The sequence below is a fragment of the Myodes glareolus genome, chromosome 12 (genome assembly GCF_982192425.1).
Source record: "Myodes glareolus chromosome 12, mMyoGla1.1, whole genome shotgun sequence".
Taxonomy (NCBI): domain Eukaryota; kingdom Metazoa; phylum Chordata; class Mammalia; order Rodentia; family Cricetidae; genus Myodes; species Myodes glareolus.
The window spans coordinates 35,113,694-35,138,944 of NC_142037.1; the positions used below are offsets into that span (position 1 = coordinate 35,113,694).

Here is a 25,251-nt window from a genome sequence, read left to right on the forward strand (position 1 = left end):
TACTGAATTCCTTTCCCCAATACCTGACTCCCTGTACCCTCCTTCATTCAGCTCATCTACTGGACACAATGCTAGGCGGTGGTTGGTGTTTTAGACATCTACCCTGCAGATGTAGAAACTAAAGTAGGAGCTGAGAGATGGCTCAGCAGTTAGAAGTGTGTATTGCTCTCGCAGAGGACCTGAGTTCAGTTCCCAGTACCCATGTCAGGTGGCTTCACAACTAGCTGTAACTCCAGTTTCAGGGGGTCAAATGTTTCTGGCCTCAATGGGCACCCACACTCGCGTACATACCCACTCACACAGTTACAAGGCTAAAGCACACAGAAGACTAACTGGTCAGTGCCACACAACTAGTAACTTGTCTCACTCTAGTTTCACCATGCTAGAGTGAAGGTGAGGGCCAAGGTTCCTCTTTGGATAGTCTGTCCCTGCAGTGGGACACTCTGGCTGAAGTTGGTTATTTCTACTACGGTCCAGGAAGGAGACAAAAGCCTTGCTAAGCTGAAGACGGCCAGACTGAGGACGAAGTCCACTGGATGTTGGAAGTGGTCTCCCAGGCACAGTGTGGGTAGGTGCCACAGCCCAGGAGCTGGGTTTTAATAAAAGAGAGAATGAGGAGAGGCAGCGCACTCTGAGTACAGTGGAGATAAACTGTCTTAGTGCTCTTGCCTTCCCATGGAGGAGCTGGGTGAGGGCTGCTTAGTCGCTCAGATAGCAACACAAAACCAGGTAACGGGCTCCTCAAATGCAGGCCCTTCCAGCAGTTCCATCTGCTCCACCCTCCTCTCTGCACCCCTTGTCCTTCACAGCCAACCGTCTAGACCCACCGTGGGGTTGCAGGTTCTCCTGAGACAGTTTCACACAACAAACAGTTCCCAACTGGTCCCGAGGCCTCCTGGGCTGATGCTCCTTACACCTTTTCCTGGCTGGCTCGCCTGCCCATGCAGCTGGAGCTGCAGACCCAGTGTGAAGCAAACCTGGCCTGTTGCAGACTGCATTCAGCCTCAAAGCCTCCTTCCTCCACAGGCACAGCGGACAGCATGCACAGCACAGGCCAAGAACCAGAGGCGCTGGACTAGTGTGGAGCCATCACAAGAGCAGGGTCGTTCTCAGTGTGGAGAACAGAACCTGGGAGACAGTGCAGTATACAGTTCAGAGCTGGAAGGAGAGTTCACGCAGGCAGGCAGGATTCCCTGCAGCCCAGGGCCTGTTATTCAGCTACTCCACATTTTCCAGAGGCCCCAGATGAACAGCGCCTAAGTGTAGATATGTGTGTGACTCTGAGAGACAGGAAGGAACAAGCATAAACACAGTGACATAATCTGGTGTGTACGGCTACACAGCTGTGGTCCCAGCTCTTAGGGGATGCCAGAGGATAAAAACTCAGCTACATGAGACCTATTTTTAAAAAAAAACGACACAACCTAAAGAACAGACAACAACAGAGCCTGGGTTTTCTCTTTTAATAATTATTTACCAGATTAAAAAAGAAAAAATAGTGATTGTTTTTCTTCACCCCCAATATTTCTGTTTGCCAAAGCTGAGCGGGAGGGAGAGACTCGTTGAACAGTGATTCGTGCTCCTGGTCAGAAGCAAAGTCCTCCCCTCTGCTCTGTGCCACCACAAGCAGGAGGGGCAGTGCAAAGAGATCCAGGCAGACATGGCTCTGGACGGCAGACTGGCAGTGTGGCTGTCATTTTTCCTCTCCACGCGGCCACCTGAACATTCAGACCTACCTACCCTCTCCTGCCTGCCCCACAGTTCATGGAAAGAGGATACACCTGCGGAAGGCAGGTGCAGGGCAGAGCAGGGGGCAGCACACACAGATGCAGCAGGCCAGGGCCACCTCCTCCTATTGCACATCTTGGCTCAGGCCCCTGCCCTGAGTGGTGGATACATGGTGAGATGCTTTCCAGATCCTAACAGTGAGTGTCAGGCTCGAGAAACAGGGACTGTGGCACCATGTGGCTGGCTCCAGAAAACACACATAATTTATGATGGGGCCAAAGCAAAAACTTAGCTTTTTTTACACCGTGGAGCCTGTAGTTGACTCAGGTTTCTCCTGCTCAGGTTCAAAAGACAGATTAACCCCTTCCCCACCCCCATCAGCAGATCTGCTTCTGCCTAAGATGGAAGAGGTTGTGGCGCTCAATGACAAAAGCCACCCCTGCAACTGCCATGACCTTGAACCATTCAGAGAATTTGACATAACAGGTAGAGAAACGTCTTGTGGACAATGTTTCTCCAGACACTCAGCTGTTAGGTCTCTCTGAGTAAAACTTGTTTGACTCTCATTCTTAATTCCAATAAAGCAGAGGGCAGGGGAGCGGTTTAACTGGCAGTGCAGATAACAAACTTTGTTTTAAAAACCTTAGGAGTGGAAGACAGGGCTGGCTTTGATGGGCAAAGCTGCAAACCTTTCACCTTCACTGGCTGCAACGAAGCTGGTGGGTGAAGACAAACCTAACGGAGCCAATGGCAAGAACTGCAGGCTAGCAGACGACGGTCACACACAGAACTGTATAAATTGTGGCACTATAGAGACGAGAAGGTAGGTCCATGGCATCAGTTCGGAGCACACCCTCACAGCGTGGCTTCCAGGAGCTGTACCTGTCCTGTCAGGAGCGGCATCCTCCAGAGAGATCCAAGTGGTTCTTTCCTCCTCTTTCAACAACTTCTCAGTGTTTCTCATTAAATAACTATGTACACACACAAGGCTGTCCCTCTGTGACAGGAGGGTCCTTCACTTGAGTTCCTGCAATGGCTTTAGAGAGTCGGTTCCAATTGCCTTTTTGGAGACTTACTGCTTGGGACCAAACCTGTGAAAAGAAATGACAATATTCAATAGGAAGGCCTATGACCAAAGCGTCCCAAAGTTTAAGTAACTGGATCTCCATGTACATAACCATTCCCCCCTAGCAGGGCTTTGGAACCTATCTGTTCTGTGCCTGGCTCCTCTGTTAGCCAGAGTCACATGTCCAGGATCTATGGGAAGCTACTCCGTACCTCCTTCTGATAAGGACAGTTTCTCAAGTTCAGCTTCAAGTTCAGCATCCAAGATCCTAGGCTTAGGCACACTGTTGGTATAAAGCGTCTCATGGGGGTTGTCAGGCAGGTCCAAAGGTTCTTTGGTGGTGTCCTGAAGGAGGATGTCCAACTCCTTCTCCAGTTCCTCACTGTCAAAATCTAGGAGAGAGATGCCATGTCAATCCCAGGAAAGAAAGGGATGGACCGATGTGCCCAGCACAGCTCAGCTTCACAGCCCAGCAGGCCCTCTGCAGGTTGCAGTCACATGACTCATGAGGCAAAGGGTTCCTCGGGCAGATATTCTTTCTTTTTCGGGAGAGCTGGACTGTCAGATGGGTATAGTTCACTGAACCAGGAACCTGGACCTGCTTCCCTTTGCCCTGGGAAAGGACTACCAGTCAGACACTCTGCCAATATGGACGCTGGAGTACAGAAGACCCTCAGAACAGCTGTCTGAGAGGCCACCTTAACTCCCACCAACCACCACTGCAGGTGAGCCCCAGAGAAGACCAAGCTCATGATCAGACCTGTTCTGGCCCAAGAAGTGAGGTCTCTCAGAAAGGAGGGGAGAGTGTCCTTACCAACTCACCTAAACCATTGGTTACCCCACCAGCCAGAGTATGAGAAACTTCATCCTGCGTGTCACACAGCTGTAAGAGACAAACACAAAGCTCTGAAGGGAATGCTGGCCCGAGGCAATGCTGGTTATGGGCAGCTCGGAGCCTTTAAGGGAAATGTTCAGGGTTACAGAGACCTGACAATCAAGGAACAGTTCCTCTCAGGCACAAGGACTCTCCCAGGCCCCTGTACCTCCTGGATCTGATCCACAAGACTCTCCGCCTTCTCCACCGTGACATCCTTCATGGAGAGTTTCAAGGCTCCCACACCAGCTTGGTATGCATTAAAAACCTAAAGGGAAAATCAAGTTACCTGTGCAACACTTGCCAAAATATAGACAACCATATTCCGTCTCCAAAGCTAACTTCAGGCTTTCTTTGGCCACCCATGGCCAATGAATTCACTTTATACCGAGAAGCTAAACTTCCCAATAGGAAAGGGAACCCAGCCACACCCTGGAGGAACTCAGGACTCATTTAAACAGTAGGCCACAAGGGAGGGAGATGCAGTGTGGGAGCCTGGGACCACAGGGCACGGAGGGGCGTGGCTACCATCTGGTCTGTCTGGGAGGCATAGATGCGATCCAGGATGCCTTGAACAGTGTCCAGCTTGGCGTGCAGGGCCTCAATGCGTTTCTCTGTCCTCTGCTTGGCCTTGAGAGACCTCAGTGCCTGGCGGGTATGGAAACAGATCAGAGTAGGACATGGTAGGCCACAGGGCATAAGCAAGACAGCCCTGCTCAAACCATGAGAGCATCCCCCCAGCCTTCTCCCTATAAATTAAGCTGTGGTTTCTGAGAACCTGCAGATGCTGCACCCTGAACCCCAATCAGGCTGCTCTCTGAACTGCTGGGCCCCTGTATCTGACAATTGTGGATGTCACTTCTAGGCTGCAGGGGAAGAGAACGTACCAACTGCTTCTTTCCAGCTCGGCATGCCCGGCGGGCTTCCTCTTTGCACCTGAGGAATGAAGGACAGATGGAGAAGACTGTACAGTGGCAGGGTCTCCAAGTATGCTTGAGAGCACTTAGTGAAAGTAGCTTCAGATTGAGGTCAGTAATTCCCTAAAGCCCACAGCCACAGTGAGAGCCAGCTACCCACTGCCAGTTTCTGGAAGTGGGTCTCAACAGAGGCTTGAGCATCTGTATATGTCAAGGCAAGGTGATCTTGTCCTGAAGGTGAGAGAATTATACACATCTTTCCACTCTAAGACATGGGATTGATCCCTTCACACTGAAGACCTTGGCCATGTCTCTGAGTCTCCCAACGCGCCTCTATTTCTCTGAGAGATGGAGCGAAGAACTCTAATTCAGTGTGCTAGTTTTCCATTCAGGGAAGTGGATTCTTGGAGAAGCACCCCAAGGAAGGAGCAAGAGATCCTTAAAAAGGCCCTGTGAAGGCGTGGACCCACCTTACTGTCTCCCCACCTGTGGACAACACCAGGCTTCAGAAGAATATAAATAAGACGTTAGCAGCTGTTATCACGGGAGGGACAAGAGGCCATTTTTCTCCTTTATTTTCTGTTTTCCACATGGAGTACCTAGTGCGTGTGTAATTAATACATAGCTTTTTTTGCAGATCTGGGGACAAACCCATGACTTCATGCATCTAGATAAGCACTCTACAAATGGTGATATAGTCCAAGCATTTTTTGTTTTTTGTCTTTTGAAGAGACCCACTCATGCTGGGGCTCCAGGGCAGCCAGGTAAGAAGGAGATTACCTTTCAGATTCTTGGGATAAAGACTCAACCTTTCGAGAGAGAAGCTGTTCGCTCTGCATCAGCTGGTAGACCCCAACATCCACATCGTTCACAGGAGACACTTTGGCATGTGGCCCCCTGGCAAACTTCACAATCTGGGGGGAAGGGACAAATTACTACTGTCTCTACCACACAAGCTGAGAAATTCACAACCAGGCCTGGGGTGGGCATAGGAGAGCAGATTAAGTCCCTGTGAGTCCATGCACACACAAACATGCACATGCATGCGTGCAGGCACACACCTACAAAGAGGCATGCATGCTTCCACACCTTCTCTCCATTCTGTTCCAAGACCGTGACTCTCTTCTCCTTCTGCAGCTGCAGCAGCACCAGATAGAAGGTCCTCTCGTCTGGGCAGGAATTGGCACACAGAGTGCTCAGCTCTGACAGGGCCACCACAGGATGGGAGGAGAGGGGTGAGTTCTGGTATAGGCGATACACCTCCTCAGCCTTTTCCTGAAGGGAAGGCATAGAGATTCAAAGTCCTGGTTACCACCTCAGGACACAAGAGCCTTGACCCTGAGCTTCAGGGCCATGAGCCCACAAGGAAAGGCCTGAGAGTACTGATCCAGTACCCAGTGGCAGCATTAAAAAAAAACGGCCTTTGGAGATGGCTTAGCTGGTAAAGTGCCTGCTGGGCAAATACAAAGTCTGGAGTTTGGATGCCCAGCACCCAGGCATGGCAGCACATGTCTGTAACCCCATCACTGTGGCCAAGACAGGCAGAAGCCCATAGCTCACTGGCTAGACAGCTTAGCCAAGCAGTGAGCTCTGCATTCAGTGAAAGACTGTCTCAAAAAATCAGGTGGGGCCAGTGAGAGGCTGAGCGGGTAAGGGCACTTAACACCAAGGTTGACAACTGGGAATCACAAGCTGGAGGGGAGAACTGAGTCCCACAGATTGTCTTCTGACTCCTACAGGCACACCATGATGTACACACACACACACACACACACACACACACACACAGAGAGAAAAGGATTTGTGTACTTCTTAAACTTTGGGAGAGCGGGTGACTATATAAAACAAGATGTACAAAGTGGCAGCTCCATGTTGGCATGTCCACCTGGGCTGCGCACTGTTGCATCTGCCTGGCCTAAGGCTCCTCACAGGAGGAATAAGGCAGAGACAGGTAGAGTGGAACTGGCCATGATCTAGAGCCAAACCTTATTTCCAACTTAGCCCATGACCCCTGCAGCTGTCAGTCTCACAGATCCTCAGCTTCCTGCACACGAACTGAGTAGATGATGCAAAGTCCCTTTTCTGTCCTGGCTTCTCCACAGGCAGAAGTGCTCATGTGTTATTATGCCTGGATAAAGAGTCAGGAGGAAAAGCATGCAACAGACAGCAGGAATAGGCAGGCTGCACCAGTGAGAAGACTAAGAAACAGAATGGCCAAGGAACAATGCTACTCTCCCTCAGACACAGGAATTCAGAGGGTTCTTAGAAGCAAAACAAAGGGCCATCAGTCACAATGTTGAAAGGTCAAGAGATGTCTAAGAACAACAGGCAATGCTCGTGTGTACATGTGTTTCCCTGGGGGTGGGTATAGGAAGAGAAGCACTTCAATACTGTATAAAATGAACATCTCACCTCCTGTTCTTTGTCTTGAAGAGGATGAGCAATCGCTGGAGGAACTGCATGGCTAGGCTGTCAGAGTCAGCAAACAGCTGGAAAGGAGGGACTGAAGAGTTAGGATTAGAAACCAGGAGGCCATTTATGCAAGAAGAGACGTACTACCGCTCTGAAGAGGAGAGCACTGAGGAAACAGAGAGATGGGCTAGATCCCAGAAAAACTTAGAGGATAAAAGCAGCAGCCCTGGGTGTCTGAACAAAGACTGATGGAGAAAGGGGACTTGGCTATGGCTGGGGTGACTCATATAGAGGAAAGCAGGAGAAGCCTATCTCAAACACCAGAGTTCCACTTTGGACAAGCTAGACATCAGGCAAAAGCCTGAAGTTCAAAGGAGACTGCAGAAGAGCAAGGAGAGCCCTCAAGTCCCCAGCACACAGAGAGCAGTCAAGATCCAAGTGTGAGTGGGAGGACACAAGGAGATTCACAGGAGGGCAGCAGAAAGGAAGGCCAATGCTGAAACAGTGAGGTGGCCCACAAGAGACCCACACAACTGTTTGGGGGTACCAAGGAGAACCCACAGTTCACTGTGACAAATCCAGGGGAAGGAACCAAGAAGCAAGCAGTCAATTACGTTCAAGACAGCGCACAAGAGTCTAGCAAGCAGAAATTACAGTCAGAAATGACTGCACCGCCCTGAATTAGCCACCATTCATATCGGCAATGCCTAAGAGCAGTGTGACAGCACACACAAGACTCAGTACACAGCATTAGTAAAGGGGTGGGGAAAACTGGCAGGCTGGCCGACTGGCTAGGGAAAACAGGGCTTTCCCTCGTCACATGTACACAAATACCCAAGAACAGAAATTGAAATGGAAAAAAGTAAAAGTGCAAAGTAATTAAAATAAAAAAGAAGCTATAGTACATTGGTATAGCACTTGCTTAGTACACACAAGCCCCAAGTTCAATCCCCAGTAGCAAAGAGAGAGAATCAATTTTTGGTTATGCTTGAGGCGTAAGATGTATCCCTAAGCAAGACCAGCAATTAGTATTTCAAAGGAAACTGAACACTCTCACTGCAGACATTTGAAAACTTCTGTAAAAGACGTCATGACAGTTGGTGAGGTGGCTCAGCAGGTAAAGGCATTTGCTGCCAAGCCTGCCCACAGGAATTCACTCTCCAGTGCCACACAGTGGAGGGAGAAGTGACTCCTGCAAGTTGTACCGACTTCCATGTGTCCCACAATGAACACACACACACACGCACACAGATTCACACACACAAAAACAAATGTTTTTGTTTGTTTTAAGGACATCATAAATAAAAATTAAGCAACAATCTAAGTAGTAATATTTCTATCTTTGGGGTGGGGAGATGGCTTAGTGGGTAAGAGCGTCTGCTGCTCAAGCATGAGGACCCGAGTTTGACTCTTAGCACTCACAGAGAAAGCAGGCTAGAAACAACATCTGTAACCCCAGTGCTGTGCAGGGCAGAGACAGAAGGATCACCGGGGCTTGCTGGATGCCAGGCTAGCAACAGGTTCAGTGAGAGACCCTGTCTCAAGGGAATAAGGCAAAGAGTAACAGGGCACCCGACGTCCTCCTCTGGCACTCCATGTGCACGTGTGTGAGCATACACAACACACACTATTTTTATGTTCATTGGTGTTTTGCCTGCATGTATGTCTGGTGAGGGTATCAAATCCCCAGAAGCTGGAGTTATAGACAGTTGTGAGCTGACATGAGGGTGCTGGGAATTGAACCTGGGTCCTCTGGAAGAGCAAACAGTGCTCTTAATCACTGAGCCATCTCTCCAGCCCCCTTAAGACACTACTGGCTAAAGATAAATTAGTAGAAACTCCTGAAAAGTAACAGTGTTGTAAGGGGCTCATGCCTGTGATTCCAGCACTTAAGAAGCTGAGGCAGGATTGCCACAGAGACCAACTTAGACAACATTGTGAAAACCTGTCTCAACACCACAAAATATCAGGTAATAATTATGTATGTGTGTTAACGTGTTCATGTGTGTGCACATGTTTGTAAGTATGTGTGTGGGATGCATGTGGAACCCAGAGGTAACATAGGTATATTCCACAATCACTCTCCACCTTATATTTTCAAGACAGGTGTATAATTCTGCTAGACTGGCTGGCCAGCAGGCCCTAGGGACCCTCCCATCTCTGCTCCCCAGCACTGGCATTCTAAGTGCTAGTCTTTGCACATGGCTTTTTATGTGCATACTATGAATCCAAACTCAGGTCCACGCTTAATCGACTGGGCTGTTTCCCCAGCCCCTAATGGGGCAATTATTTTTGTCAAGAATATGAAAGAAACAAAACTACACAGATGTATATGCACAAGCCTAGTAAAGATGGAAAACAAGAGAAACTGTAATAACTGGTTGTGGGACAACCAGTGACACATAGTGGCAGGGGTACAGATTACTGTACAGCTGTCAAAAAGAATGAACTAGATTGCATAGGACCCAGAAAGATACTCCCAACATATTAAAGTGGAAAGAAAAACAAGCTATGGAGCCATTCTATTTCTAGAAAAACAATGGAATGGATGTGTATACATATATATGTATATGCATTCATTCAACAAATATTTACTGATTATTATTTACTAGGCATCTTTCAGGGTCCTGAAGTTCGTGGAATCCCTTTTAGTAGGACAGTCAGACAATAAAATAGTAAACATACAGTCTTTTCAGTTAGTAGTAAGTGCTAACAAGAAAATACAATGGTCTGGAGAGATGACTCAGCAAGTTAAAGTGCGTGAATCCAAGCTTGATGACCTGAGTTTGACATCAGGAACCCAAGTGAAAAGCCAGATCTGTTGGCCTGCGCCTGCAATCCCAGCACTCTGTATTGAGTAGGTATATGAACACACTTCCAGGAGAACTGATCACACACACAGTTCCCAGAGAACTGCCTGGAAGCTAATGGGTCAGCCAGCCTGGACTTCACAGTAAAGCAGGAACAAAAGAATCCTGCTTCAAACCAAGGTGCAAGAAGAGAATCAACTCTCAAAAGATGTCTTCTGACCGCCATATATGCACCATGACAGATATATATCTACAAACACACACACACATCAATAATAAAGAAAATTGTATACATCAAATACTATTTAAAAAATTGAAAGAGTAGCAAGATTAATTAAAAAAAATGTGTTTTTCCCTCTGACCTCCGACAGCCTCCGACAGCCTCCGACAGCCTCACACACACACACACACACACACACACACACACACACACACACACACACACACACCAGAAATACTTCAACTTCCCATAGTCCTTCCCCAGGTAAGACCAGCATCTTGGAACTTGCACTTCATCTCACTTGGGTTTATGCCATAGATAGGAAATTTGGTACAGCTGTCTGAATCTTAATGCTCAACATAAAAGAACATTCATGCTGAAGTCATTATAACTAGGCCAAAGTGAACAACAGTGGTAATTGAACAGTTAGAAGTCCCAAAGTAACAGAGAGTAATGTAACTGATTCAAAAGTAATAAAAAGTAATGTAACTGTTACAAAGTCAGTTGATTCAAAAGTAACAAAAAGTAATGTAACTGTTACAAAGTCAGTTGATTCAAAAGTAACAAAAAGTAATGTAACTGTTACAAAGTCAGTTGATTCAAAGTGAAAGTGTTAGTCAACTCATCCCAGATGCCTCCTTGTGTGTGTGCTTGTGTGTGCTTTTGTGTGTGTGTGTGTGTGTGTGTGTGTGTGTGTGAGAGAGAGAGACAAATCTTGACCAGGCAAGCACCACTAACGCTACTGTGACTGGCATGGCATGCTCTCCTGCCAAAGCATGCTCAGAGATCCAGCAAAGATGCTAATCCACGGAAACCAGAAAGCAACGATGAAAGGTTGGAAGAAAGGGCATCATTCCCAGTACAGGGTGGAAGAAAACTGAACATGAACTGGGAACTGTCAAAGGCATTCAGTTTGATAAAAAAATATATTCTCTATATTTTACTAACACATCAAGAGGTCAAAATGTAGATTTTAGGATACCTATATTCTACTGAGTGAAAAGAAAATTTTGTTTTGTTTTGTTTTTGGTTGTTTTTTTTTTTTGTCTAGTCTTAGGGGAAAAAAATCCATGTTCCTTACATGTTCCTCCCTATAAATACCCTCTTCTTTACCCAACATGATGAGCCATTACTTCTGAGAAAGCAGGACTCACCACATATTTGAAATCAGATGTCATCAAATGGAACGTGAAGTGGCAGAATCACCACTGTGCCCTGTCGCGCTCTAGGCCTACTTCTCTACCACACAAGATCAGACTGACTACATTGCTTTAGAAAGTGACTGCTGGTTCCCACCCAGCTCCTAGTGAGGAGCAGCAGAGAAGTATAGCTGCTCAGGGCTCTGAGATCACATCTGTCCTGCAGTCAGCACGTGGCCTGGGGTAGGAGGAAAAGGTAGCTGTGAAGGTGACTGGGCAGCAGGGTAGGAAGGGATGGTGCCTCTGGCCTCATCCAGGCAGAGTGGGGACAGTGAGAAGCAAGTCACTGGTGAGCTAGACAGAGAAGAGAGATTGGAGGGAAGGAAATTATAGCTCAGTAAGCTGGAGCTTGGTAGCAGAGCGCTTGCCCAATGCACTCTAGGGCCAAGGTTAAATCGCAAGTACAATCATAAATACATCAGTTAATTGAATTAATTAAACACTGGGAATTTCTTGCAGTAAACTAGAGAAGGCAGAGGACACCCTAAACTATAGCTTCTCATTAACGCCCTCAACTGCCAGGACGTGATCAACTGTCTGTTACTGACAATTCCAGACAAAGCTCACTCTTGAAATGTAAAAATAACCCAACAAAGTTCACGGCAAAAGACATCATGCAGACTCAGTCTTGGTCCCATTACTTGGCAAAGAGATAGTATTTTCCTAAGAATGCTTGTGGTGACCCTGTCACACCGGATGCCACCCAGCTCCCTGCCCCCATTCTGCATGACCACCTTAAGCAGCTCCACCGCCACGAGCACCTCCTCGGCTGGAACTTTGTTATCCCCCAGCATGTTAGAAAGAGTCCACTTGAGGGGCTTCAGCAGGAAGACTCCAACCCCCCAGGAGATCCAGCTGCTGTCCACACTGGCCATGAAGTCTGATTCTCGCTGCAGCTCGCCTCGACTGCACAGAAAGAGAGACAAAGGCATGTAGGGACATGAAATGCAATGACCTTTACCCTCAGAGGCATAGCATCATCATCATCATCATCACTTATTGGAGCAGGGCCACCTGCACTCCGTGTTCAGCCTCCTAACCACTTCACACAATAGACGGTGTCAGCAGTATGTTAACTAAGGAGGAGACTGAGGGTCTAAGACAGTAAAGGAGGCCAGATGACACCAAATTTGTCTGGCTCCAAAATTGCAAGTGTCCCACTAAGACAACAGAGGCACAAAAGGCTTCACTGGGCCCAAGCTGAGGTTTCCTTCTACCTTTGGGCCTGGGAACAATCAAATGAAACCCCGTACAATAGGTTGGACCTAAGGAAGGAAACAAAACTACACACAGCAGGGTCTTATACTACCTCTAAGCCGGGCTGGAAGTGAAATATATTTCCGAGTAGTGGTAACAACAGCGGCCAAGTCTAGTAAATGCTTGGCACGGGTAATCATTGTGTTAAGGGTTATATAAAGATCCTCAAGATTTAACAACCAACCTACATAATGCCATCACTGTAATTTGATAATTGGTCAAAGTCTTACGGATGGCATGTTACTTATGCAGGGCCACCGCTTAGAAAAAGGTAAAGCCGGGATCTGGGCATAACTGTGCAGCCCTCAAGCAAAGCTGTTGATATATGGATGGCAAACCTGGATAAGTACCAGAGAGCTTCAAGATTCGGCAGCCTGGACAGGCAGTTTCAAGGTGTTAAAGGTCTCCGGATTTGGACATGGGCCGTGACTATCCTGCATTAAGGGGCTTGTTTTGGTTTAGTCCCTCATTGACTCAACTATTTTTCACTTCAGGCAACAGGTAAAACTTTTTTCACAGCACACTTTCTCAGAGGACAATTTTAGAAGGTTTCTTAGGTCAAGGTCAGGCAATGAAAGGCACTGGGAAGTAAAAATGGGTTGCCATTTAGTGAGAAAGCATTATGCTAAATACAACAGCCTCGACTTCCTCTGTATTCACTGAAAGAGGCACAATGCTAGGCTGGGCTGGACATAATACATGCAGTGTGAAACACAAATAAATGATTTAGAATCCAAAGACCAGGGACCAGTGCTGGGGTGACTCTTACTGTGTAATCTGGGCATAGATTACTTGATCTCTCAGGGTCTCGGTTTCTTATGTTTAATGAGGATAACTGTATTATCTTGCCCTGGATTACTGAAAAGGCCAGAGACTCGAGTATAAAAGTATCTAAAACTATGAAGTATCGTTCATCTATTAGATATGTCAAATCTTCAAGCATGACCTGAACACTCTACCTGTCATACACTTACCACCTAAAGCCCTTTCCGGGGCCCCAGATACCCAGTTAAACTCCCCTGTCCTCTGATCCAGTCTCAGTCCTGAGCATGCCAGTTGTATGACCTGTGCCAGAGTTCTCTTGTCAAGATGTCTATAACCCGACGAGAACTCCCTCCTTCCTCAGTTCAAAGTACCCATCTCAGAGATCTGCTGCGGAGGTAATCCAAATCCAGAGGAGCTGCTGAAATAACTGCATATCGGGATCCCAGCCCAAGTGTGCCGCTGCCACCGCTGCCACGATGGTTCTCGTCTGGACCATTCATGACTACGGTCATTCCACCGCGATCCCTCTTTCTCTTTCTCCACACATCCGTGGAGCCGCACCCACCCCCCGCCCTCCTCCTCCACCCGTTGAACGAACCCTGGACTCTGAGTCCGGGCTGTCAAAGGGCAGGTCTGAAGTCAGCCCTAGGGAGCCGCCCCCCGGCTTGGCCCGCACGGCCCGGGTCCTCACCGCAGCAGGTCCTGCAGCACCGTAGCCAGACCCAGCGGGACACTGCCCTTCCGCTGGAAGGCCTCCTGCAAGTCCCGCAGACGCAGGCGCACCACCCCTTGGCGGCGGCTGTGGCTCAGCACCAACGGTGCCCAGAAGCCCATCTTGCTGTCCCAGTCGGTGCTGTTCACCTCGCGACTCCTCTTGAAGGCGGAGAACAGGAAAGACATGCGCTCCTCATCTTCCTCCCACTCGGGCGGCAGGAGGCCCGCCGGGTCTCCCCCGGTCGGGGCCTGGGCCTCCCGCTCCGGGGACCACATCGGAACCCCAGCCCCGCCAAGGAACCGAACACAAGCCTGGCCCGGGTCCCCTTCCGCCCCAGGTCCCTCTCGGCTTCCGTCGCTCCTTCACGCCCTCCTCCTCAGCCACTACGTCACCGCCGCCGCCAGTGTGACAAAAGTCCCGCAAGTCCTCAGGACGCAGGCGTAACACCGCATGCCTTTGGCCGGGAGCAGGAGATGTGGGCGTTCCCGCCGGAGAGACGCAGTACGCAGGCGCAAAACCTTCCTTCCACCGCCTTTGTGCGACGGGAGGGGTTTTGCGCTTGCGCTGCGACCATAGAGTTCGGCGAAGCGCCCTAGAGAGGCGACCAATTGCGCCTTCCCAGGTGGTTTGGGTTTAAGGTAGCGGGACTACAACTGCGGGACTTGCAGGTGGATCTTAAACCTTGGATCTCGTTTACCGTTCCTAGCCCAGGAACTTTTACATTAAACAAATGTTCAAGAGACCTTCTTTTCACTAGACTATCTATCGATAAATTGAAATGGTCCCCAAAGCTCCGTGACAGCACACACAGTTTTAGGGCTACATATGCTTCTGAGCACTTTCTTCCCGCTCTTCTGCTCTGGAGTGTCCGTTTTCTTTTGAAAGTCCGCATCCCGCCAGGTTTTTTTAAGGAGCCAGCACCATTCCGACTCTCCCCTGAAGCCCCGGGTTGTCCGGGCTTCCAGTACCGCTTCTATCTCCAACTCCTCTCCTTCGCACAAGGAGATAGCTATGCCAGTATCTTGGAGTGACGGCGGTGCGGCAGAAAAATACTTTATACGGAAAGTTCCTTAAACTATGCCCTTTAATTACTTTGCAATCTTGAAGAGTCTCAAAAAAAAATCTCTTAGGTCTTGAGAATAAATTGTTATGGTAACAGTGGTAGTGTTGTAGCCGGGTTGTTTTCACCCAAAAGGAACCCAGGACGAGCTCGTTATGAATTTGAAGTTTTTATTGAGCCACACGGACCCGACTGAAGGCACACAATCTTGAGACTGCTAGTCTAGAGAGGCGGCCCCGACTCGATAATGACGGTATTATAAAGGGTAAACCACAGGCTCAGTACTTCCGTTCACGCGGTGGCTGTTGGCAAGCACGACGGGTTATGAACTTTTAGCGAAAATGGGGCACAGGTGTATTGCCATGACTTCTCGGTTTGGTCGGGGAGCAGAAAGTCTTGAAGTTACAGAAGCAGAACTGTTATGTCCAGATCCGCGAAATCCCCCCAAACCAACAAGGAGACCGACTTCCGTATGTAAACGCAAAGAGCTTGTATTTTATGCAAGTTTTCAAACTCGGTCTCTCCGCAAGTCCAACGTATTGGAATAAACGGAGAGCCCCGAGCTTAGTTAGAGTTGGGTTTTTATAGTAGTAAAGGTGGGGGTGAGGGGTTTCTAAGGTTCAGGACCCCTGATTGGCTGACATTTGTCTAGGGGTGTCCTGGTGAGTGTGCTGACAGGAGATCCTATCTACAACAGTAGGAATGTTAGACATTTCCTTTGGATGGTCTGTTCTTGGGTGGTGCTCGGGTAAAATCAGTTTGTGGTTCCTCCTGAAACCAGGTATTGCTTCAAGGTAAACTACTGAGACTCGGGTCTCCATTAAAATTATGGATGGCTGAGTCTTACTCTGGCAGGTGATCATGGTTGGAAGTAAAGACCACCCACTTCTTTTGGGTGGTCTGTTTCTATTTAGCTTATCATGGCTGGCTCCTACAAGAACAATGCAGGTTTCATAATGGTTCCCTTAGGAAGTGTGTGTGCCCGAGGATCAGGCTGACCTCAACTTTACCCGAGGTCCGCTCAGGAATTAGTGAACGTGTTCTATTCATTTCATTAGCTGTGACGTTTCCTGATCTGGGGCACCTCCTGCATGCTGAACACTCTGCCACTGAAATATACTGATTTTTAAATATATTTTTAAATGTTTATGTCTGTATTTAGCCTGCTTGTGTGCAAGTGCACGACGTCCATGCAGGATCCGCAGAGGCCATAAGAGGGAGTCAGATCCCTTATAATTGTAGTTACATTTGGGACCACACACACACACACACACACACACACACACACACACACACACACACTGTGGGTGATGTAACCTAAGTCCTCTAAACTACAGATCCAGCCTGGAAATATGCTGATTTAAAAAGAACCAGCAAGCAAGCAAATAATCTAAAAGACGAAAGGAGCAGCTTGTGTAAAAGTTAATAAAGTAAAGTGAAAGTTAGTTTGTGCTTAGGAAAAAGTAATTTCTGTTAAACAGTCGCCGTTATAAAGTAATATTTCCTAAAGGATTGTTTGGAAGAAATGTGATGCATTTCAGGGTTTACAGTAGTTGAAACAGTGTAAGTGAATTTTCACAAGCACCGAGTTTTAATGAATTGTATCAAGCATTTTTAAAGGAGTGTTTAGTTATGTGTGATTTGATTGATATCTATGTATGGTTGTAGTTCTCTGTGTTCAAAATATCTCATTTAATGCTCATAGTAAGCTTGTGAGGTGAGTGTTCCCACTTTCCCCGTTTCTACCGAGGAAGCTGAGCTTGGTGTGCTGGCATTTGCCTTTAATCTCAGCACTCAGGAGGCAGAAGCAGATGGATTGCAGAGTTGGAGGCCAGCTTGGTCTACAGAGTTCCAAGATAGCCAGGGTTACAGAGAGCAGCTTTCTGAAAGAGAGGAGTAGGGAGCTATAAATATGGACTCTAGTAGAGAAAAGCTTTGTATGGAAGGTGAGCAATTGTTATTCACTAGGAAACAAATTTGTACCATGCCATTTGTCATACCCAGTTAATCAATGGTGTCCTGAAAGAAACTAGGTTTTCTAAACCCGGCTAAGGGTTCGATTAAGTCAGAACATTTGCAGGAGAGAACACTGCTGTATCTGGGGTCTGCTTGCAAGCAGAATCAGTAGAGCTGGCCTGGCCTTAAATATATCCTCTCCATACTGGTTTCTTCTAGAATCTTTCTTTCTTTCTTTCTTTCTTTCTTTCTTTCTTTCTTTCTTTCTTTCTTTCTTTCTTTTGTCTTTTTTGTCTCTCTTAGTAAATAGCAGTCTGACTCCAGGCAGGCTACTTTCCTCTCAGACTCAGCCTCTGGTAAATAAGGATTTCTAAGCTGCAACCATAAGGCTTTTCCTAGGACACACATTCATTCTGACTCTTTCTCATGAATCTACCACAGGTACAAGGTCTGCAGGGGCCTTCTATTCTGAGACTGAAGAACACAGTTTCACCCTCATGTACCCTGCTGCGATAGTGGCATGTGTCGATGTCACAGACACCTAGATGTCTCCCCTTCCAGCCATGATCTACAAACATCCCCGAGGCTTCTCTGGGATTTTTCACTCCACTCTTAATGATGTTCCAGGCCACTGCTCCCATTCATCAGCAAGTCCTCCCCATCTTCACAGAAATCAGCAGCCCTGAGGTCCACTTGTCCCTAATACTGGTACCTAGCTCTGAGATTAGCAGCGTGTAGGATTAGCCAAATGAAAAAGCAAAAAATAGAATACTCATCATCTATGGGATTTACAGAGAAAGAAACCAGACTTGGTAACATCCTGTTCAGGAGCCAGAATATAATGGTATTCTGGAAGCTTTTTCTACCCTGGTTCTGTCATCTCCTGTGCATTTTGCTCTGTGTTTATCTTTCCACAACTCTGTATACCTCTTTACCATGTGTTAACTGCAACACTGTTTTTCTAAATCTCTGTTCATGGTTGTGTCTCTGACTAGCTTATGTGCCTTTGCTAACAGGGTGGTGATCTTAAATTGTATCTGTTTCCAGAAGACTGCTAGGCACATAGTAAGGACTATTTGTGGAATGGATAAATGGATGAATTTAATCGAATGATTAGTTTGAAATTCTATCAAAGCCTATACTTTATAACATTAAGACTATTCGTTTAGGTATAATGTGTTGATATAACAGTTGCATCTTTATTCCTATGAATAGATTATTTCTCCACCAGCCATTTTGAGCTAAATGTCTCTAAATTTACTTGTCTTTATGCTTGGACAGTTTGCTGGAATAAATGTCTTGCTTCTTTTATTCAGTGTTCAAACCACTATTACTGCCCATCCACTATGACCATGACTTCTTAGAATGACACAGCAGCCATTTGGGGAGCTGACTGTCCAGATTTGCCTTTTAAAATCTCAGTATGGGTCTGGGGAGGTAAACTGGTGTAAAAGCATTTGCCACCCAAGCATGAGGACCTAAGTTCAAATTCCCACATAAAGACAGACCAGGTAGAAGATGAGCCAACACCAGAGGTTATTCTCTGGCCTCCATACTTGCATTGTGGCATGCTTATGCCCACATAAACAACCATGGTTGTGCACTCATACACACAAAAAATTAAAATAATTTATCATTGATAATTATACAAATAAAAGATCACTATCTTCCTTCCCTCTCCTCTCTTTCAAATAATTCTTTACTGTAAGGGCCTTCAAAACCATCATTCATCTTAAGTTAAAAACTGAACAAACAGGGCTAGAGAGTTGACTCTATGGTTAAAAGCACTTGTTGCTCTTGCAACCTGGGAATCAGTTCCCAGGACCCATATGGTGGCTCACAACTATCCATAATTCAAGTTCCATGGGATCTGATACCCTCTTCTAACCTTCAAGGGTACCAGGCATGCATGCGTTGACAGCCAAAAGCCAGCCATGTAAAGCAAATAAATCTAAAAAAGAACAAGGTAAAACAACATTTGTAGGGAATGAGAGGACAGCCCAATTGGTAGAATGGGGGCCACGCAAGCATAATAATCTGAGTTGAGTCCCAGAACCCACACAAAATACCCAGATGCAGTGGCACAGGCTTACAGTCTTATCACCAGGGAGACGGAAACATGTAAACACCAGGGTTGCTGGTGATTTAGGCAACTTGGCAAGCTCTAACCTGATGAGAAACCCTGTCTCAAAAACAAAACAAAAAAAAAACAAAACAGAAAAATCCCAAGGTAGACTACTCTTGAGAAATAACACCACAATTGGCCTCTGACCTTGATACACATGATCACACATGTAACATTACACACGCACAGACACACATACACAAAACAGCTACAAATAACAACAAAAAAAACAAATAAAAATAAAACAATTCCCAGCTCTCCAAACTTTGTTAAGAAGCCAAACACTTGGGGTGGCTATTGCCCTGGATCCATTTTGCTTATGTATTAACATTCTCTGGTTTCTATACACAGAGATCTGGCAGAGAAACGGAAAAAATGTAAGACCCAGAGGATGGGAAGGAATGCCGTCTTCGGGACATGGCGTGGCCATTGCACCCATGAGCGTCCTGCAGCTCTAATTGCCTGCACAAGATCAAGCCAACATTCCAACAGGTAGCACTAATTGGAATCAGTGGGTTATTAACCAAAAAGGAGAGGACATTAAGTGGGGTGGGGGTATGTGTTGGAAGTGTCTTGGGGGAGAAGACAGAGCAAAAAGGAGTTGGGGTGCACATGATCAAGATGCATTGTTTACATGCAAGAAATTGTCAAAGAATAAATAAAAGATACTCTTTTTCTTAAGAAAGAGAAATGATTATTTAGAATCACTGTTGATATATAAGCAATTGTTAGTTATATATATATATACACATCGTATCTGGGCTGGAGAGATGGCTCAAAAGTTAAGAGCACTGGCTGCTCTTCCAGAGGTTCTGAGTTCAATTCCCAGCAACCATCTATAGTGAGATCTGGTGCCCTCTTCTGGCATGCAGGTAGAATACTGTACACATAATAAATAAATAAATAAATCTTTTTTTAAAAAAAGAAATTGCTTCTCTTTAAAAAAAAGGGGGGGAGGGGCTGGAGAGATGGCTCAGTGGTTAAGAGCACTGGCCATTCTTCCAGAGGACCTGGGTTCAATTCCTAGCACTGACATGGCAGCTCACAGCTGTCTGTAACTCCAGGTCCAGTGCATCTTATATGACATCTTCGCATCAATGCACATAAAATAAAGTTAAATAAATTATTAAAAAAAAACAAAATAAAAAACCCATTGTATCCTGAACCGTTGTTGTAACCCATTACTGGTGCGAGCTTTGGACTGACGATGATGATTCTTTGCAGTTTTCTTTGTGTGTGTGTGTGTGTGTGTACATGCCCATATGTGCACATGTGAAGCTTACATGCATGTGTGGATGCATACTTATGAGGTCAGAGGTTGGCAGTGGATGTCTTCCTCGATAGCTCTCTACCTCATTTTCCCTCAACTTTTCCAGTGAATTTTTGTTAGTAGTTTCATTATAATTTTCAAGGCCCTGGGGTAGGAGCCATCATATGCTAAGAGTTCTCTAGAGTAACAGAATTATAGAATGAATATATATGTATATATATATATCACATATATATTACATACAAAGGGAATTTATTAGAATAACTTAACAGGCTGAAGTCCAGCTAGTCCGACAATGGCTAGCTGTGAATGAAAGTCCAAGAATTCGGTAGTTGCTCAGTCCATGGGGCTGGATGTCTCCACTGGTCTTCAGTATGTGCTGGAATCCCGAAGAAGTGGATTCTAATGCTAGTGAAGGAATGAATTTGCTGGCAAATGAGGGCAAACAGGCAGAGAGCAAAGGATTCCTTTCTTTTATGTCTTTATATAGGCTTTCAGCAGAGGTGTGGCCCAGATTCAGTTTGAATTAAAGGTGTGTCTTCCCACCTCAAAGATCTGGATTACAAGCAGATCTTCCCACTTCAAAATAAGCATAAATTCCTCACAGGTGTGCCCTCTATTTTGGGGTTTTAATTAATTTCAGAAGTAGTCAAGTAGACGACCAAGAATAGACATCATAAGTCCACCCCTTGTTAACTTAACAAACAATCATATCTCCTCATGTCATGATTAATTTCCAAATGAAAACAGAAGCCAGGTAATAAAAATGCCTAAACATAATATAACTATCTCATAAACAGTTGCAATTCATTACATATTTAACCAGGCCATAATTATGCCTAACATGACAGAACTATCCCTTGTACAACCACAAATGCATTATAATTTTAGAATAGGTGGCAATGTCCCTTAAGGGATATTCTTTTGGTATCTCAAACTTAAAATATGATAACCATTGATAGTCTCCTAATTGATATTACATCTCATGATAAAGAAATTGAGGAAAGAAAACATAAATATCTGTACAAACACAATCTTAACAAAATATGACAGACACACCCATGTCAATTATAATTCTCTTTTCTGCAACTGGTCACATGACCTTGTCTGGTGTTTGTAACTTCCTTCCTCTACTACACTTTCTGTATTTCCTCCACCCTCAGCAAGAACCTCAGCAACTCTTGGCTCTTGTTCTGGAGGAGTGACTCATGCCTTCCTAATGGGTTTGTGCCCTGTTTCACCCTGCCTGGATTAGTTGTAGTTTTCCATTGACTTTTTTATTCTTTTCTTCTCTCTCTCTCTCTCTCTCTCTCTCTCTCTCTCTCTCTCTCTCTCTCTCTCTCTTCTCTTCTCTTCTCTTCTCTTCTCTTCTATTTTTTCTCATTTTTATTGATTTTTTTGAACTATACATTTTTCTCTGCTCCCCTCCCTTTCTCTCCCCTCCTCTTCAATCCTCTCCCATGGTCCCCAGGCTCCCAATTTATTCAGATCTTGTCTTTTTCTACTTTCCATGTAGATTAGATCCATGTATGTCTCTCTTAGGGTTCCATTTGTCCTCTTGTATCTTTTTATATACCAGGCTGTTTTCAGTACTGTAGCTCTGTAGAAGTCAGGGATTATGATGCCTCCAGAAATTCCTTTATTGTTCCAGGATTGTTTTGGCTATCCTGGATTTTTTGCTTTTCCATATAAAGTTGAGTACCATTCTTTCAAGGTCTGTGAAGAATTTTTCTGGGATTTTGATGGGCATTGCATTGAATCTGTAGATTGCTTTTGGTAAAATTGTCATTTTTACTATGTTAATTCTACCTGCCCAAGAGCATGGGAGATCTTTCCACTTTCTGGTGTCTTCTTCAATTTCTTTCTTCAATGATTTAAAGTTCTTATTATACAAGTCTTCCACTTGTTTGGTTAGAGTTACTCCAAGATATTTTATGCTATTTATGGCTATTGTGAAGGGTGATGTTTCTCTGATTTCTTTCTCAGCCCATTTATCATCTGTGTAAAGGAGGGCTACTGATATTTTTTTGAGTTAATCTTATATCCTGCTACACTACTGAAAGTGTTTATGAGTTGTAGAAGTTCCTTTGTAGAATTTTTGGGGCCGCTTCTATAAACTATCATATCATCAGCAAACAGTGAGAGTTTGACTTCTTTCTGATTTGTATCCCCTTGATCTCCTTTTGTTGTCTTATTGCTCAAGTTAGCACCTCAAGAATGATATTGAATAGATATGGAGAGAGTGGACAACCTTGTCATGTTCCTGATTTCAGTGGGATCACTGTGAATTTCTCTCCATTTAGTTTGATGTTGACTGTTGACTTGCTGTATATTGCCTTTATTATGTTAAGGCATGTTCCTTGTATCCCTGCTCTCTCCAAGACCTTTATCATGAGGGGATGTTGTATTTTGTCGAAGGCTTTATCAGCATCTAATGAGATGATCATGTGTTTTTTATTTTTCAGTTTGTTTATATGGTGGATTACAATGACAGATTTTCATATGTTGAACCATCTTTACATCTCTGGGATGAAGCCGACTTGATCATGGCAATGATAGTTCTGATGTGTTCTTGGATTCAACTTGCCAGTAATTTATTTAGTGTTTTTGCATCAATGTTCATGAGCGAAATTGGACTGTAATTTTCTTTCTTAGTAATGACTTTATGTGGTTTTGGTATCAGGGTAATTGTAGCCTCATAAAAAGAGTTTGGCAATGTTCCTTCTGTTTTTATTGTGTGGAACAATTTGAGGAGTATTGGCGTCAGTTTTTCTTTGAAAATATTGTAGGATTCTGAGCTGAAACCATCTGGTCCTGGGCTATTTTTCATTGGAAGACTTTTGATGACTGTTTCTATTTTTTTCTTTTCTTTTCTTTTTTTTAAGACAGGGTTTCTTTGCAGATTTGGAGCCTGTCCTGGAACTTTCTCTGTAGACCAGGCTGGCCTCAAACTCACAGAGATCCACCTACCTCTGCCTCCCAAGTGCTGGGATTAAAGGTGTGCACCACCACTGCCCGACTGACTGTTTCTATTTCTTTAGCAGTTATAGGTCTATTTAATTTGCTTATCTGGTCTTGATTTAATTTTGGTAAGTGATATTTATCCAGAAAGTTGTCTATTTCCTTTAAGTTTTCGAATTTTGTGGAGTACAGGTTTTCAAAATATGACCTAATGATTCTTTGGATTTCTTCCATGTCTGTTGTTATGTCACCCTTTTCATTTCTGGTTTTCTTAATTTTGATATTCTCTCTCTGCCTTTTGGTTAATTTGGATAAAGGTTTGTCTATTTTGTTGATTTTTCTCGAAGAATCTACTCTTTGTCTCATTGATTCCTTGTATTGTTTTCTTTGTTTCTATTTTGTTGATTTCAGTTCTCAATTTGATTATTTCCTGCTATCTAGTTCTCCTGGGTGAGTTTGCTTCTTTTTATTCTAGAGGTTTCAAATGTTCTGCTAATTCACTAGTGTGTGATTTTTCCAGCTTCTTGATGTAGGCATTTAGTGCTATGAACTTTCCTCTTAACACTGCTTTCATTGTGTTCCATAAATTTGGGTATGTTGTATGGTCATTTTCATTAAATTTTAGGAAGTCTTTAATTTCCCCCTTTATTTCTTCCTTAGCCCATTGATGCTTCAGGTGTGCATTGTTTAATTTCCATGTGTTTGTGGGCATTATGGAATTATCATTGCTGTTGAATTATAATTTTAAGTCATGGTGATCCAATAAGATACATGGGGTTATTCCAATTTTTTTTGTATCTGTTGAAATTTGTTTTGTTAACTAATATGTGGTCAATTTCTGAGAAGGTTCCATGAGGTGCTGAGAAGGTATATTCTTTTATGTTTGGATGGAATGTTCTATAGATGTCTGTTAAGTCCATTTGAGTCATAACATCTGTAGGTTCCCTTATTTCTCTGTTAATTTTTTGCCTGACAGACCTGTCCAATGGTGAGAGTGGAGTGTTGAAGTCTCCCACTATGTGTGGAGTTTAATGTATGATTTAAACTTTAGAAGTGTTTCTTTTACATATGAGGGTACCCTTGTATTCGGGGCATAGATGTTTGGTGTTGAGATTTCCTCTTGATGAATTTTTTTCTGTGACAATATGAAATGTCCTTATTTGCCTCTTTTGATTGATTTTAGTTTAAACTTTATTTTGTTAGATATTAGGATAGCTAATATCTATCCAGCTTGTTTCTTAGGTCCATTTGATTGGAAAATTTTTTCCCAACCTTTTAAATTGAGGTGATGTCTGTCTTTGAGGTTGAGGTGTGTTTCTTGTATGCAGCAGAGGTATGGATTCTGTTTTCTTATCCAATCTGTTAGCCTGTGTCTTTTTATAAGTAAATTGAGTCCATTTATATTAAGGGATATTAATTACCAATGATTGCTATCTCCTGTTAATTTAGTTTTCGTTATTGGTGATGTTATTTTGGGCTTTTCCCTTTTTTGAGATTTGCTACTGTGAGATCATCTATTGTCTGTGTTTTTGTTGATGTAACCAACTTCCTTGGGTTGGAGTTTTCCTCCTAGTACTTTGTGTAGGGCTGGGTTTATAACTAGGTATTGGTTAAATCTGGTTGTGTCGTGGAATATATTGTTTTGTCCTTCTATGGTGATTGAAAGTTTTGCTGTGTATGGTAGTCTGGGCTGGCATCTGTGGTCTCTTAAAGTCTGTATAATGCTCGACTAGGACCTTCTGGCCTTCATTTTTTCCATTGAGAAGTCAGATCTAATTCTGATAGATCTGCCTTTATGTGTTACTTGGCCCTTTTCCTTTGCAGCTCTTAATATTCTTTTTTTATTCTGTATGTTTAGTGTTTTGATTATTATGTGGCAAGGGTACTTTTTTTTGATCCAGTCTATTTGGTGTTCT

The 25,251-nt window shown here is 44.7% G+C and overlaps 1 protein-coding gene across 2 annotated transcripts; it reads right to left on the bottom strand.

The window, feature by feature from the left end:
- Positions 1-1,448: 1,448 nt before the first annotated feature.
- Positions 1,449-14,322, bottom strand: Chmp7 (charged multivesicular body protein 7). 2 transcript variants are annotated; one of them, XM_048422297.3, is made up of 10 exons: positions 13,940-14,320; positions 11,961-12,132; positions 5,675-5,860; positions 5,366-5,499; positions 4,556-4,604; positions 4,197-4,316; positions 3,838-3,936; positions 3,617-3,677; positions 3,007-3,186; positions 1,449-2,819 (listed from the first exon to the last, which is right to left on the bottom strand). In XM_048422297.3, exons 1-10 carry the CDS (start codon positions 14,236-14,238, stop codon positions 2,767-2,769), a joined length of 1,353 nt encoding a protein of 450 aa, XP_048278254.1. In that variant the 5' UTR covers positions 14,239-14,320; the 3' UTR covers positions 1,449-2,766. The 2 variants fall into 2 exon arrangements, with proteins under 2 accessions (XP_048278254.1, XP_048278255.1); XM_048422298.3 differs by lacking the exon at positions 5,675-5,860 and having other exon boundaries at positions 13,940-14,322.
- Between the last annotated feature and the right edge of the window lie 10,929 nt (positions 14,323-25,251).